The sequence below is a fragment of the Neomonachus schauinslandi genome, chromosome 7, assembly GCF_002201575.2.
Source record: "Neomonachus schauinslandi chromosome 7, ASM220157v2, whole genome shotgun sequence".
Classification (NCBI taxonomy): domain Eukaryota; kingdom Metazoa; phylum Chordata; class Mammalia; order Carnivora; family Phocidae; genus Neomonachus; species Neomonachus schauinslandi.
This window is the reverse complement of record NC_058409.1, coordinates 147,022,385-147,038,015: the sequence shown is the minus strand read 5'-3', so window position 1 is coordinate 147,038,015 and position 15,631 is coordinate 147,022,385. Positions and strand designations below refer to the sequence as shown.

At 46.3% G+C, this 15,631-nt stretch overlaps 1 protein-coding gene across 1 annotated transcript in view; it reads left to right on the top strand.

The window, feature by feature from the left end:
• The window catches only part of ADAMTS16 (ADAM metallopeptidase with thrombospondin type 1 motif 16), a 163,444-nt gene that overhangs the window by 67,730 nt on the left and 80,083 nt on the right, over positions 1-15,631 (top strand). The window contains exons 9-10 of the mRNA XM_021702532.1: positions 6,417-6,554; positions 15,124-15,277. Coding sequence (XP_021558207.1) covers positions 6,417-6,554; positions 15,124-15,277 — 292 coding nt within the window. The remainder of the gene's footprint in view (positions 1-6,416; positions 6,555-15,123; positions 15,278-15,631) is intronic.

Sequence of the window (15,631 nt, the reverse complement as noted above, 5' to 3'; positions counted from 1 at the left end):
TGTGTGTGTGTGTGTTTGTCCGTGTTCCCCTCATCCTGTTGTGTGCGTGCGTCCGTGTTCCCCTCGTCCTGTTGTGTGTGTGTGTGTGCATCCGTGTTCCCCTCGTCCTGTTGTGTGTGTGCATCTGTGTTCCCCTCGTCCTGTTGTGTGTGTGCGTCCATGTTCCCCTTGTCCTGTTTGTGTGTGTGTATGTGCGTCCGTGTTCCCCTTGTCCTGGTGTGTGTGTGTGTCCGTGTTCCCCTCGTCCTGTTGGGTGTGTGTGTGCACGCGCGTCTGTGTCCCTGAGTGTGTGTCGCATACGTGCACCTGCCTGTAGCGCGGCCCCATGAGGCCCTGCAGACTTGGCTGTCTGAACTGATGACCTGAAAATGAAGCTCATACCCTGCTTCTGATCCCTTCATTATAGGTAATGATTGACTTTTTCAGTGCCTAGAAAATTGCCCCTACAATTTATGAAGCTTCCAGTTAAATCATAATTGTATTTCTAATAGTCTGCTACCATTAAAACTTCAAAAACTCTCATTACGTTAATGACATGAGGCTCTGGCTGTCCCCTGAACCATACCTGAATTTAATTAAACAATCCGGGTAAGAAATGTTTAAGTCACCGAGGGCTGAGCAGATCAGTATTAAGTGAAGGGATATAGTTCGGGACTGGCCGTGTGCAGAGTTGCAGGTGGCGGGTCTACCCACAGTGAAACTGGACACCTCAGAGAAGGGTACTCAGCGTCAGCAAGGATCAGTGTCTCCTTTTATTTTTTCTTAGGAGTCAATTAATATTCCCTTTCATCACCGGAACTGGGTCTAGATGGAAAAGGTATTTTTCCAAACATGATAACAGTGTTTTTATTTCAAGTGGGACTGTGGAGGGGAGGAAGGAAATGGGCTGTAGGTTTGGATGAAAGGGAGTCCTGCTCCTCATAGGCTTCAACTCCAGAAAATGATCAGCTCCTTCTTGAGCACCTGACGTTAAGAGGGCATCATGCAACAAGCAGGACCTGGGAGCTCTGAACATGTCATGTCAGCACTGAAGTCGCTTCCGATCCTATTGCGGAAACAGGAAGTGCACGTGGGAGATATGCAAATGAGTCGTGGGTGCCACATGCATGATGAGCGACCACAGCACTAATAGTAATAACAGCAGTAGTAATAGTACCGCTTGCTGTTCGTGGAACACTGTGTGAGATTTGCAGAGCGATCTCCATGCAGCTCAAGCCGGGGAGACCGCGGGGGACACTCCTCTCCCCGCTCCACCAGTATCGTGGGCACACGATGCTGAGGGTTCAGCAAATGTGAATGAATAGAACGGACAGAGTGAGTCGGGGATGAGGAGATGGATGAACGAAGAGTATTTCACTGAGTCGTTTGCTGTGGTAACTACATCAAATGGGAAAAGCATGCAAGGCTCAGTGATTTAACCCAATAGATTTTTGTTGAATTGAATTGAAAATGAACACACTTACTCATTTCTCTGATTTAATAAATACTACTTCTTGGAGGAGAGTTGTCACTTGGTGTATGGATCAAACATCATAACATAAACAGCATGCCTGGCAATGAACTCCAAGCGGGGTCAAATTCTGAGTCCTGCGCCTTAAGAATTAAAAAGTAATCATGCATCTGTTAGGACTTTATAAAACATCCTGCTTTAGAGGTTCGTTTTACTTTTTCAGGTTTGTTTACATTCAGAGGATATCGCTGAGGTCAGAGGCATACTTTTCTCGAGGCCTTTCAGCCAGAGATTTTCTAACCTTTAACTCAGAGAAGGATCTCTGTGAATGTCAGCCAGTTTCATCTACTGAGTCCAGTTATTTTCATGTCCGGACATCTTGTGGTTTCTATGGAGGAATCTGACCTGCACATAGAAATTGCTGGGACCCAGGGTTTGGATTTGTGTTGGAAAAGGGAGGGAGACAGGACCAGGAGTGAGGATGTGTGTTCTCCTTTAGGATGTGGGGTTCGGTCAGGCTTGTTCCTAAGCCAGTGGTGTAGGGTGAGTTTCCTGGTCGTATTCGATCACTTGGCATAGGATGTGCAGTTTGCTAGAGGCAGATTTTGAGAAACGGCACAGACACGTTGAATGTTGAACTACAGGTTTTGGAGAATATGTCCCCTGAATGGCATGATTCCATTGGAAAAATTCCCACGTATTAAGGAAGTCGTGCCATTTAGGAGTAGGACCTTAGGCCTGCGATTCTGGATCCATGCAGTTCTCCCGAGGACTGGCCGCGACCCGTGTGCGCTCTGCCTTTTCTTCTCTTACCTAAGCTTTCCTCTGCAAAACCAAGAGAGTCCGAGATCCTCGGCGTGATTGTGTAGGTGCAATTTCAGGTGTACTGGTTGAGCTGAGCATTCCTAATATACAACCCTTGCTTAAATGCTTAACTTGCATTATCGTTGCAGACCATCAAGACAATATTAAAACATATTGGCTGTGCTTAGAAGTATTCATGACCCATCATTCTGCCACTTGTCTTCTCCCACACGTATTGAACCGTTCACTGGGCATGATTTCCATTCTGCCAGCAAAGCATTGTGTGGGGTTCTATGAAGATTAGTGACTCACCCCCTCCAAGAGTCTTCACAGAAAGACAAAATAGATATGGCGTGCGCAGATCAGGCTGTGCGGGCTGTAGGCATTGCAAGAGACTCAGTCAGGGAGGACCAGGGAAGTCTTGAAGCAGAAGTGGCTTGCTAATACATTAAGCCCCAGCAGGCTTGGCTGGTGAGGTTAGATGCCCTTTCGAGCATTTGAGGGTGAGGCTGTGCACTGTTATCAACTCAGCCCCGCAGCTGGCTCAGGGGGGCACCAGTGGTGCTGCGGGCTTGTGCAATATCAACTACAGACCCTCTGGCTGGTGACTGTCAGACTGCCCTCTAGGGAGCCCTGGCAGGTCGGAGGGTCATCTCTTACCAATTGTATTTATTGTTCCTCCTAAGAGTTTTTGTTTCTGTGTCCAAAAACATTTGAAACCTATTGACCTTTGGCTGAACACACACACACACACACACACACACACACACACACACACACATCAAACGTATAAAAGTAACATCTAGGCATTGAGTAATTGGAGCAAGACCACATTTGAATAAGGAAATGGATAAAAGTTCTGAATTTTCCTTTGCGATGTGCATGGTGCCAGGTCTTCTGTGCATTTGTAGAGCAAGGTTTTATTACCCCATTATATAGGTAAGGAAACTGAGGCCCGGTGACTTCAGTAATTTACCTCAAATCCAACTGCTTGTGAAGGACAGAGGCAAGACCTCGATGAATGCCATCTTCAGCCTCTGCTCTTCTGGTTGTTTGACCTGCCCCGGCCCCTGAGACCCATGTGATGCTGTGTCCACACCAGCTTTCTCCCTCTCGAGGGGGGTGGGTTGTGCTCCCTGGAAAGTCCACATCAGAGCTCCAACACCTAGGCCCACCTGTGGCACCAGCATGGCACCAAGGGTGTGATTTAGCCATCCGGATGACGGTGGCCCCTGGTTACTTCGAAGGGTTTCTTGTTTCCTTAACTACGCTGTCTGGACAGTCTGAAATACTCGATTCAACCTCTAACGAGACATGGCCGTTCATCATTCTGGGTAAATCGTTAGTAATGACAGAATACATGCTGATGCAATTGAGTCACTCAAAACATACTGTGGAGACATTAAAAGTATCGCACACTGATTATGATTCTCAAGTCCAGTTTAATCTGAAATTATATTTACATTTGGGTATTTGAGTGGGTGTTATGGCTGGAAGGTTGCTCTTTGTTTATTCAACAAACATCAGTGGAGAACCTGTTATGGGCTAGTGAACGTACCGGCCTGGGGCTGGGCATGAACAAGAAGGGTCTCCGTCCTTTAGAAACTTAAAAGCTAGTGAGTGGGAAAGAAAACAGTATATTTACTGTTTCAACCTATGGGGTGACCGAAATTTTGAATAAAATACTATGGCTCACGGAAGCAAAAAACACGTCTGGTATGGTGTAACTTGGGTAGTAATTACATTTCTTGGTTGCCAAACACCAACCTTATCTTGAAAATGTGGTCTTTTCATCCTTCCCTGACTTTATTGTTACCATCAAATGTGGTCAGTGTGGGGTACTTTCACGTGAATGTGCTGACATCCATCACGGTACGTTGTATGGGCACTGTACTACTTGGAAAGACAACTCGCAACGTAGTCACGCTGAGATTGGGTGGGCATCCGGATTACCTTATTGTGTTAGAATACACCCAAATACCAAAGCCTAACTCCCAAGCCACTAAATTAAAATATATATATACCAGAATGGACTTTGGGGAGCCACACCAAGAGGTGTGTTTCTCAGATATACTGACGCACAGCAGAGTTTGAAAATCAATTATAGAAAGAATCATGGAAAATATCTTAGATGAAAAAGTTTAAGACCCCCATGTCCCCAGATCTGGGTTGTTGTGGCTTTCATGTCCTTAGAAATGTGGGCAGAGTGGTAGCACATTTACCTGGGGCACTTACTGGACCACAATGCACACGTCGTCTACACAGGTCAAGGGCCCGCCAGGGGAGTGTACTTTGGTTGTTCATTTTCCTAACTTTCTCCCCAAGGCAGACACCCATATGTGATTACAGTCTGAATCCTTTTCATAGCCATGACACATTTCCTCTGCTATATGGTTACCCCGGCCTTGATTGATTGCTTTAATAGAACTTCAGAGGATGGGTGGAGGCTGAAATGACTCCATCTGTATCACCCTTGGTACTGAGCAGGAATTTTGCAGAAATTCAACAATGTTTGCACGCCAGATTTCCTTGGATACGCCCTTCAATGGTGCTCGTGTTACGCTCTTACCCGGGTCCCGCCTGGGCTCTGATGCCGGAGCATCAGGTTGCAGTCCTGAGTCCGAGACGGTGGACATGGCTCTCTCCAGTCCTCAGTCTTGCTGTCACGATATTCTACCTGCCTTATAGGCTTTTGGGGAGGCTTAAGTTAAAAAATACAGATAAGGTGTTTAATATCCTGTTTGAACACTAGTGAGCGCTTACAAGTGTGAGTTATTTTTATTGATACTATTAAATCTCTATAAGTAAGCCAGTGAAGTGGGGAAAATGTGTTTTCAGCCTCAGCCGCAAATACAGATTCCCTGGCCCATGGTTGGAGCCCCCTTCCCCAGTGTTGGGAGTCTTCTGTCCCTGCTGCCCTGCCTCCTCTCATCATGGGATTCTTGATGGCATTCTTGGAATGTCCCCAGACCCAGTAACAATCTTGCCCTTCTTTGCTTTGCCCCCTTGCCTTCCCCTTTGCTCTGTACCCCACTCATGTGGAACCCCATTATCTAAGAATCCATCCAGTGATTTGGCAGCTACCAGACATTAATGGCCAACAATGGCTCCACCCTCTAAGAATATGTTTGCTCTCATGGGAAGTCTTCAGGGTCATATAGAACTCCCAAATCGCCCAGGCCTTCTTCCTGAGCCATTAGTTGTGCTCTTTCTAGGGTAGATGAAGATGGCAGTGTGAGAAACTCCTGCAGCCAAAGCTCTAGGCAGTTAAGAAGAAGCTGACTTGGTGGAAAGACGTAGCAACTCGGTTCATGGCATTCTTAGAGGTGTAGGGCTAGAGTTTTCTCAGGTACAGTGAAGGGGTGCCAATTGGCACCTCTGTAAAGGACCCTATTAAGTACCCCAAGAGCCAATGAGGCTTGAGATGGTCCCCTCTGCTCAGCTAGGGCCGGCACCCCAGAGTGGTCTGGTTTTGAAGCAGAAGGAACAGGTGTACCTTCAAACAATTCCTGCAGATAAAGGCCGCAAGATTGCCCACTGGGCTTCATGGAGCTACGTCCTCCAAAGGGACGTAGGGAATGAGGTCAAGCACTGTCCAGCCGTGACAGCCCCCAGCAGTGCAGACCTGGCAGGAGGTGGGGCAGCCCTTGGTGGGAGTGGGGACAAAGGGTCAGCCCCACAGGGAGCTCTAGCAGGTGGTCGGTTCTCCAATTGTGGGAGGCATCAGACGCACCCGGGGAGACCACGTTTGTGTTTCTGACAAACACGTGGAAATTCTGAAAATCCCTGGTGAGCAGAAGAGTGTAGAGAGATGAGAGCAGGAGGGAACGCTGTCAGCTTTATCAAGGTCAAGGGACCTGCCCTCCACACCCCACTTAGAATGCTTTTTTATAATTAAAACATGGGCCCTTAGCAGACATCCGACGCATGCTTCATTTTGCATTGGTGTGCCCTTTCAAACAACTGACCGAAGGTTAGTTCTTCAGGAAGGGTCTGTGAATGCGTGGCTATGTTCTACGACCTGGCTGTTCAGACATTTTCTTTCTGCCTGATGGGCAGGCAGGCGTGGAGGAGTCCACCGTGTTGAACGTGCATTTGATGGAATCTGTTAGGTCATTGACCCTTTTCTTGGTTTTGAAAGAACCGTTTCTCTCTCTCACAGCTTTGGCATGGTCCATGATGGAGAAGGGAACGTGTGCAAAAAGTCTGAGGGCAACATCATGTCCCCCACATTGGCAGGACGCAACGGGGTCTTCTCCTGGTCACCCTGCAGCCGCCAGTACCTGCACAAATTTTTAAGGTATGAACTCCCGGAGCTCGGTGTGTGTCTCTTAGTGCCTGATTCTGTCCAAGCAGCCCCGGCTTGGCTGTGACTTCCCAAGATGGCTCCTCTTTGAAGGTGTCTTGAGATGTTCCCTCGGCCAAGAAGTTTGTCAGATACTTCCTTAGAGCTCAAAGACTTGCAGGCTGAATCCAACACCATTTGACCTTTAGACTCAAATGAAACCCAAGATACTTACCAAATCAAACTATTTGTCACTAACATTTAGTTGTTTTAAATTCTCATTTCTGTGACTAAATGTCTTTCATTCATGAGTAGAAGACCTACCGTGCACACAGTGGGAACGCAATGTAACTTTTGGGGGTCTCTTCTCTTCTCTCTTCTCTTCTCTTTTCTTTTCTTTTCCACAAAGTACATTTCTTATTAGAAGGGGAAACCTTAGCCTGGCTCTAAAATCTTGCAATTTTAATAATTATTTTTGTAAATGTTTATTATAGCACTAATTCATTTAGGATATAGGACATTGGGGAGATAGGGTTTGACCCCCTGAGAAAGTCAGTAGATTTTCAACTCGTTAGAGAAAGGAGGGACTTTAAGAAGTGGCCTTAGATCTGCTAGTAAGGCAGACTGTCCCCCAAGTCTCAAGGACGTTGAGTTTGGAGTTTGGTTTCAGCTGCAGACCCTAACCTTATTTCTGACTTGTGTCACACTGTTGCCCGGGTCAGCGGACCTGCTGCGTGTGGTCACACAGAGCCCAGGGCCTTCCATCCTGTGGCCGCTTCCCCTTGTGGGAGCTGGCTGGGCACCGCAGCCCGCGGCTCCCAGGGGAGGAGAAGGCTGTGGAGGGCATGCAGGACGGGGCTGTGTTCCTGGCAGGGAGCATGCAGCTGAGGGCCCACCCTGCAAGGGCTGGGTCATGAACGTCGGGACTGGGACTGCGGGTGCACGCCCACCTGAGCTCCCCGCATTCCTTCTCTTCCCTTCTGAGCGGGCTCTCCTGGGCCCCAGGGGTGGCATCTGCAGCACACCGTGCTCCAAGGTTCTTGTGCCTCCTGGAGGACACACCCCTTTCCACCCTTGTCCTTTCGGGAACATTCTTGTCTCCCTGGCCCTGGGAAGAACTGCTTTCGCTCAGCAGGGAGGACATGCGTATCCGTGACACAGAAACGTATCTTGCCAGACACCTAGAAGGCTTGTGCTCACTCTCTGACAAACATGCCAATGCTCAATAATCCACTGATTCTTTCAAGGAGACGCAAAGCATGTGCTTCCTTCTTTCCAAAATGTGTCAGTGCTGGCGGCAAAGGGCCTTCCTGGCGAGTTCTCCATTAAATGCACGCACATTTCTGAGATTCATCAAGGAAGGTATGAGAGTTAGTACTCTTATGTCAGTGATATAGTCTTGGACAAAGCTAACAAACCAAACCACCTTACTTTAAGAATTTGGAGCAGATTATGACAAGAAAACATACAAAAAAATAATTAGGGGTGCCTGGGTGGCTCATTTGGTTACGCGTGCGACTCTTGATTTCAGCTCAGCTCATGATCTCAGGGTCCTGAGATTGAGCCCCACCCATCCCCCCACCCCCGCTGGGCTCTGCGCTGGGCATGGAACCTGCTTGTGCTTCTCTCTCTCCCTCTGCCCTGCCCCTCTGCAAAGGCGCGCTCTCCCTCTCAAGAAAAATAGAATCGACAGATGAAGATGAAAAGCAAATGAAAATAAAAAATGGAGAACAAGGAATAAACACACAAATATATCAGTCTTAAAATACAGGCTTTGCCTGTGATATTGAAGCTTGAAATTGGGCAAAGGTCTTTCTAGGAACCATAGCAAGAAAGGAGATCAAATCTATTCATATGAACAGAAAATAGGGCAAATACCGGCATTTCAAGGAAAGCGAGGCTTCTGCCAGCACAGAATTCTTGGAAACAAATGAAACTGTGCCTATGTATATCTAAACTGAACTATAGATTCATCCAAGTGCATGTGTTGATAGATGTGTTTCTATATATTTTATTCATATCCTTTACATTTACAGAATACCCTGCTATACATCTGCTATATAAAATATATGTTACGTACCTGTAACAAATTATGTCACATAGTGAGTGCTTATAAGTATTGGTAGACACACGAAGTAAAAACATTGGTAGGACGTACCTCAGTGGATATCTGTATGTGAGCTAACCCATGGCACCTGATGACTCCCCACTTCTACCCTCCTCTGGACCCCACGCTAGAGTGAGTCCATCCCGGGCCAGTGCCAGACACCAGGAGCACATGCTTGTCCCTCTCCTGTTTCTGCCACGATACGATGCCAGCAACTGAACAGGGAACGTGGAGGGAGGCGTAGCGGCAGGGTGCGTGACCCACGCTGGCCCCACCAGAGCTAGGAAGGAAAAAAGATTGGCGTACGCATGGACCACCAGCTTAGCAGCCAGATACCCGCCTTCCAAGTCTCTGCAACTGATGCACGTGCCTATAGTCAGAACCCAGAACTCGTTATTCGAAGCTAGGAGTCAAGGGCAAAAGTCCCCCGCTCCTGTTGTACCCCTTAAGACACCTTTCAGGCTTCCACTGGCCTCACTGGCTCGCCCCACGGAGCTTCTTATCTTGGGCTCTAGGTTTTCTTCATTTTTTTCTCTTTCTTTCCTTTTCTCTTTCTTATTTTGTCAGTAAAGCCTTTTCTTCCCTTTTTTCTGTTGCACAAATTACAGCATCTTGTCTCTAGCACACCTCAGGGCAGGGTCACGTGGGTGTTTCTGCTGGTTATACTCCCTGTCTGCTCACTGTCTGAGGCTGCTCCCCGTGCCCTCGCGGAGCCCTGAGCCCCTGGCTGGGTTCCCTTTCTCGCTGCCCTTCCCCTCAGTCCTCCTCTGAGCTTGTAGCAAGTCTTCTGAGCCAGCATCCTGACCACTCACCTTCAGCCTGGGTTCTTTCCTCATGTTCTTACCATGAGACTTCATAGCAGTCAAGATATTTTACCGCCTAAAGGAATGAAGGCTGCCTTCCATAGTTCATGCCACCCAAGAAGAGTGAAAATTTCGTGGACAGTATCTGTCACCTGGCAATACAAATCTGTATTCTAGTAACATACACTTGATCATTTTTCTTTTATTTCTAATATAAAAAAGGCAGTGTCAACATTATTCTACTGGTGACATGACACATCGAGGTCCTTTCAACGTTTGCTCTTCCCTGTGCGGGCTCCTTGTGGAGTCACGTTGGGGATTGTTAGCATTGTTTGTAGCTGTTTCTTGGAGCTGTTCAGTTTTGTTTGGTGTGTGTGTATGTATGTTTGCGTGTGCACGTGCATGAAGAATTCTGCTTTCTGTAATAAAAAAGAGCACAAACCTAAGTTTACATTGAAGTTTTCTATATCAATCCTTTCTATAATTTTCTAGATTATTTTTCAAAAAAATGTTTCAAAGATTTTATTTATTTGATTGAGAGAGAGAATGCATGCGCGCGAGCGAGAGCACACAAGCAGGGGGAGCGGCAGAGGGAGAGGCAGAAGCAGACTCCTTGCTGAGCAGGGAGCCCAGTGCAGGGCTCGATCCCAGGACCCTGAGATCATGACCTGAGCCGAAGGCAGACACTTAACCAGCTGAGCCATCCAGGTTCCCCTCAAAATTTTTATAGCTTTTTCATCTTCATGGTTCTGATCAAGATAAACATTTTTAATTTTTTTGAAATGTGCCCAGACAACGTGGAGCGCAGGGGCTGCAACGTGTGGGTGTACGGTGAGAATCAGCATCATACGAGAGTCCAGATCGCTGCTAAGCTGCCAAGAACTGTAGGAGAACTCGTGGAAGGAAATAGTTATATGCTTAGAGAGCACTTGTTTTGATGACATTAGATATGGGCTGTGATCTTCGAATCAGACCGTGGCCCTAGGAGGGGTTGCCAAGAGTGTGGTTCAGAGACATGTTTGCTCTGGGATCCCGGGACGGTTCAATGTCTGCTCAAGTTTGCTCATTTGTTTTTGTGTCAGTCAGTAAAACCCTTGTGTGGCCATTCAGTCATAAACTTTTATTTTCAAGAACTTTGCTAATTTTGCTGGGCCACATGATTATAAACAGAAACACAACATTATGCACGCTCACAAATTTGTTCTCTTAAAAGATTAAATTTCCCAAGAGAGCCTCCTGCTGTCAAAGTCACTCAAGCTTTTGTTCCCATGGGATGACCAGTGGTGAATGGGCCATTTCTATACTGTGTTAGCAGAGAAGTCTTACTGGTTTAATCAATCGGAGACTGTCTTCTTTGACGTGTTTGCCGACTTCCTGATTTCCAGGTAATCACAATCCTGTTATGTTCTCCACCAATTAGGTGGCTATTTGGATACGATCCCAACAATGAGTAAGGATAAGTGACTAACTTTTAAAGATGAATCCGCTTTCCTTTATTAGCAGTCTCGCATTTGGTACCTGGAAAAAATATATTTAAAAAAAGGAACTCAGGGGCGCCTGGGTGGCTCAGTCATTAAGCGTCTGCCTTCGGCTCAGGTCATGATCCCAGGGTCCTGGGATCGAGCCCCGCATCGGGCTCCCTGCTCTGCGGGAAGCCTGCTTCTCCCTCTCCCACTCCCCCTGCCTGTGTTCCCTCTCTCGCTGTGTCTCTCTCTGTCAAATAAATAAAATCTATAAAAAAAAAAAAGGAACTCAGTCAGTCTGAAGTTGTCAGCACAATGTTTCTCCATAGTTGGGAGTCAAGAAGGACAGATACGTGTTTGGAGTAAATTCATCAACCTACTCAGTGAAGTCATGTGTCATTTCCCAGGACCAGACACAGACCTCATCCCATTTACTCATGTCTGTGTCCGGGAGGCCTAGGACTAAGGAAATTTTAACTCATTATTTTAATTTAATGACAACAGGGACTCGTCTTCAATTTACTTTTTAAAAATTTGAATCATGGTATTCACAGACCAGTGAATGTGCCTTCCTTCTGACCCCATGAATCTATGTCAGTCCATGGGAAAAGGGACCATCGCTGGGAGCCAGGAGTTTGAGGAGTGCGTGGATCCCCTGCCACACCCATACCTCCCTCTGTCAATGAGAAAATCTGATTTGACCTGAGAGCCCATTAAGAATGTTTTGGGGTATAATGGAAAGAATAAATTTCAGTTCATTCATCCACACATACACATAATGAATATTTTTCAGCCATGAGAAAGAAGGAAACCCTGCCATTTTTGGCGGTACGGATGGACCTTGAGAGCATTATGCTAAGAGAGATAAGTCAGAGAAAGACAAACTGTATGATCCCACTTATATGTGGAATCTAAAAATTTAAGCTCGTAGCAACAAAGAGTTACGGGGGGGGGGTTGGGAGCGCTGGTCAAGGTGGTCACACATACAAACTTGTAGTTCTAAAATAAGTAGGGTCTGGGGGCTCTCATGTACAGCATGATGACTATGAACAATGCTGTATTCTGTGTTTGAAAGTTGCTAAGAGAGTAGATCTTACAAGTTCTCTTGGAGCACCTTGGAGCCTCAGTCAGTTAAGCATCTGACTTTTGATCTCGTCTCAGGTCTTGACGTCAGGGCTGTGAGTTCAAGCCTCACGGTAGACTCCGCACCCAGTGTGGAGCCTACTTAAAAAAAAAAAGTTCTCATGATACAACATTCACAAATCTAAGGATGTGAGATAATGGATGTGTTAACTAACCTTTATAAAAAGCTACAGAGCACAGTGAACAGCCCAGAACCCCGTACTCACTCTCATCATCATCTCCTTCCTCGCCAGAGATGACCATGTTCCTGATACAGGCCACCATAGACTAGTTTTGCCTGTTTCTGAATTTGCTATGAACAGAATCATGAGCTACATACTACTCTGTATCTGGGATCTTTGGCTAAATATAACAAGTATGAGATTCATCCTTGTTGCTGCATAAAAATATAGCATCATTTATTTATTTTTAATTGCATGAATATGCTACAACTTACGAATCCATTCTGTTGGTGAGAGGCATTTGAGATTCCAATTTGGGGCTATTTAAGAAATGATACTCTGCATATTCTTTTGTTTTACATATATGTCTCTGATTATTTGTAGGACTGGAAGTCTAGGGTCATGAATACACAGTCTGCAGTGTCAGGAGACACCCCGACAGCTTCCTGAGTGGTTGTGCAAAGTCACATGCCCACAGTTATGAGCATTCACAGGGTGCTGAACCCTTGCCAACACTTGGTCTTGTCGGTCTTTTCCACTTTAGCCATTTCGCTGGGTGTCTAGTGACATACCAAAGTGGCCATTAAAGAGAACGAGTGTGTTTTTACATGTTTAATGGTCATTTGAATAATCTTGAGTGAAGTGCCTGTTCAGATCTCTCGTGAACTTTTAAAAATTAGGCTTTTTTATTTTTTCTTGTCTCTTGATCGGAGTACCTTATATATTCGGAATACTTTGTTCATTATGTAAAATACATATTATGTGAGTATCTTCTGTCACTCTATGACTTGGTATCTCCACCATTAATGGTGTCGTTTGGTTAACAGAAGTTTTCCTTTTTGTAACAGAGTCTAAATTAATCCATACTTTTCCTTTGGAGTTAGTACTTTTTGTGGGCTGCTAGAATAAATAAATCTCTACTTACCCCAGAGTCACAAATATATTCTTCCACACGATCTTCTACAAGCTTTATTGTTTTGCTTATCACATGTAGGCAACCTGACTTTCGTCTGGGGCATGCCACAGGGTCAAAACACGATTTGTCCACGTGGATACTATGGTGGATTGTTTGTGCAGTGGCTTTTCCTTTCAACATCCATGCCATGGGGTTTTCTCACACCTGCCCCATTGGCTTTGCGCTTGGCCATGACACCTGCTGAGGCCGAGGGAGAAAGAGCAGATGGGCTCCAGCAGGAGCCTAATCAGGAGCACAAGGGTGAGATCCACATGGGGAGTTGCTTTTCTTCAAAGGTGAAGCTAATCGGAGCCGACCTGCACATCCCAGCAGTGATATGTGTGTTCCTGCACCTCCTGGCAGGCTCCCAGCTTCTTCCAGGCTCCCAGTCTGTGCACTGCATTTTTCATGGCCAGGTGGGTACCTTGTCCTCATGCCCTGTGCTTAGACATTTACGCAATCTATAAAAATTCCTGAACCCGTGATACTGTTTTAATTGTCAGTCCCATGCTGGGGCCAGTCAGTTTGGCTGACTTTTCCTGGTTTCCTGTCCAGAGGACGGGGATCATATTGCCACCCTGACGTAGCCTCAGGGACATAATGGGGAACACCGAACTCATTTGTATAAATCATTTAAGATCCATCAGAGAAAGGTTCTATGGAATTCCAAAATTGCCAAGTCACACCTGTCTTGAAGTGCTAATTATGCTTTTAATTGTTTTTCTTTACTTAAAAATATCCCTTTGCGGTATGATCCTAGTGACCGTGATAGACAGGTCATTTGTTGAATGCTCACAGTGAGTCGGCCACTGCTCTTAACACTGTCCCATCATTTGGTTTAATCTATACTTCCCAGTGTGCTCTGAAAGGGCTTCTGATTTCCTCTTATGTAGGACTGATGTCTCCTCCACAGTAGCTGGGGCCACCCTCGTGTTTCGTGGGTGACTGTGAATCGAAGGCATGCAGGAGTGGACTTGAAGGCAGTGGAATTTGAGACTGGGGTGGAGACTGAGGCCAGAAAGGTCCCAGTCGGGGTGGGCAGCCACGCAAAGAAAAGTGTAGGGATCCACGGGCAGGTCTGCCATCGTTCAATATATTGGGAACATAGAAGGGATTTTTTTTTTTTTTTTGGCTTATTGAAATTGGCAAGCAAGATTTAGTTGCTACATGCCAACGCTGTTCGCCCTCCCTCCGAATGCAAAAATTATAACTATGCCTGTCCCTGCTAGGGAAGGGAATACCATGTTCGTGGAGGAAGGAATCATTAGTTGGTCTTCAGCCATCTGCTAGTGAACTTAAGCAGAGTTAATTTCCTTCTTGACTTTGGGATCTAGTCAGAAATTAGCTTGAGCATAGAGCATTGCTGGTAGAAATTGTTGCTGTGTTCCATGGGGAACCTCTGGAGGCTGTGAGCTTGTGTGCAGGTGGCCCCTGGCCCAGGGAAGGAAAGGAGGGAGGGGGGAAGAGGAGAGTGGATGTGGGGAGGAAGGGAGGTAAGGACGGAGTGGGGGGAAGAAAGAAAGAAAATTCTTGTCTTTGAAATAGGTGGATTTTGCTAGCCTTCCACAATGCCCATTTCCATCTTTTGATCACTCGTGGCCAGAAGTGTACATAAAAGTGTCTGCAGTTGGCACTTCTCACACTGAACATCTCCTTGTGCTATTCCGTCTCACTTTAACCCATGATAAGATTGAGGAATCTAATGAAGAACAAATTGTCTTCCTGGAAAAGATGAAATGCAGTAGGAGCAGTTTCAGGATATGTGGCCCCTGTATTTAAATAGAATGGAGATAAATGTCATATGGACCCTCAGGAGAGGAGAATGCCCCCTCCCCCCACCTCGCTGCACAGGGAATGTTGTCAGATTGCAGGAGAAGAGCCCGGCCTCGCGGAAGGTGCATCTCCGGTAAGTGTTGCAGAATCGCTAGCCCCCCATGCCCTGTGCGTTTCAGCACCGCCCAAGCGCTGTGCCTCGCGGATCAGCCGAAGCCTGTGAAGGAGTACAAGTACCCCGAGAAGTTGCCGGGAGAGTTATATGATGCCAACACTCAGTGCAAGTGGCAGTTTGGAGAGAAAGCCAAGCTCTGCATGCTGGATTTTAAAAAGGCAAGTGATTATTGGCAAATGCTCAGTGCAATATGATTCATAAAACTGTTTTATTCAGTGTAACGGACATTGATGTATTCTGCATTTATTGGGTACCTACCAAATGTCAAATCCTGTGAGTTAGAGCTGGTCTTAGATAACAGGAAACATATGTTCTCCTGGCAAAGAAGAAGCTGGTGGATCCTGGTGTGGGTATCGCTTTTCATCGGAGAACTGACTTGGCCTGTTAGGTCAGCTCTTGTTTCTGATTTATCACGTGGGAGCTCAGCAATAACCTCTGGTTGGTGTGAGTTGGCAAATTAATGCTCTGCATTTTTTTTCAAATGCTGTTAAGAAAATAGTTCCTCCCTGCTT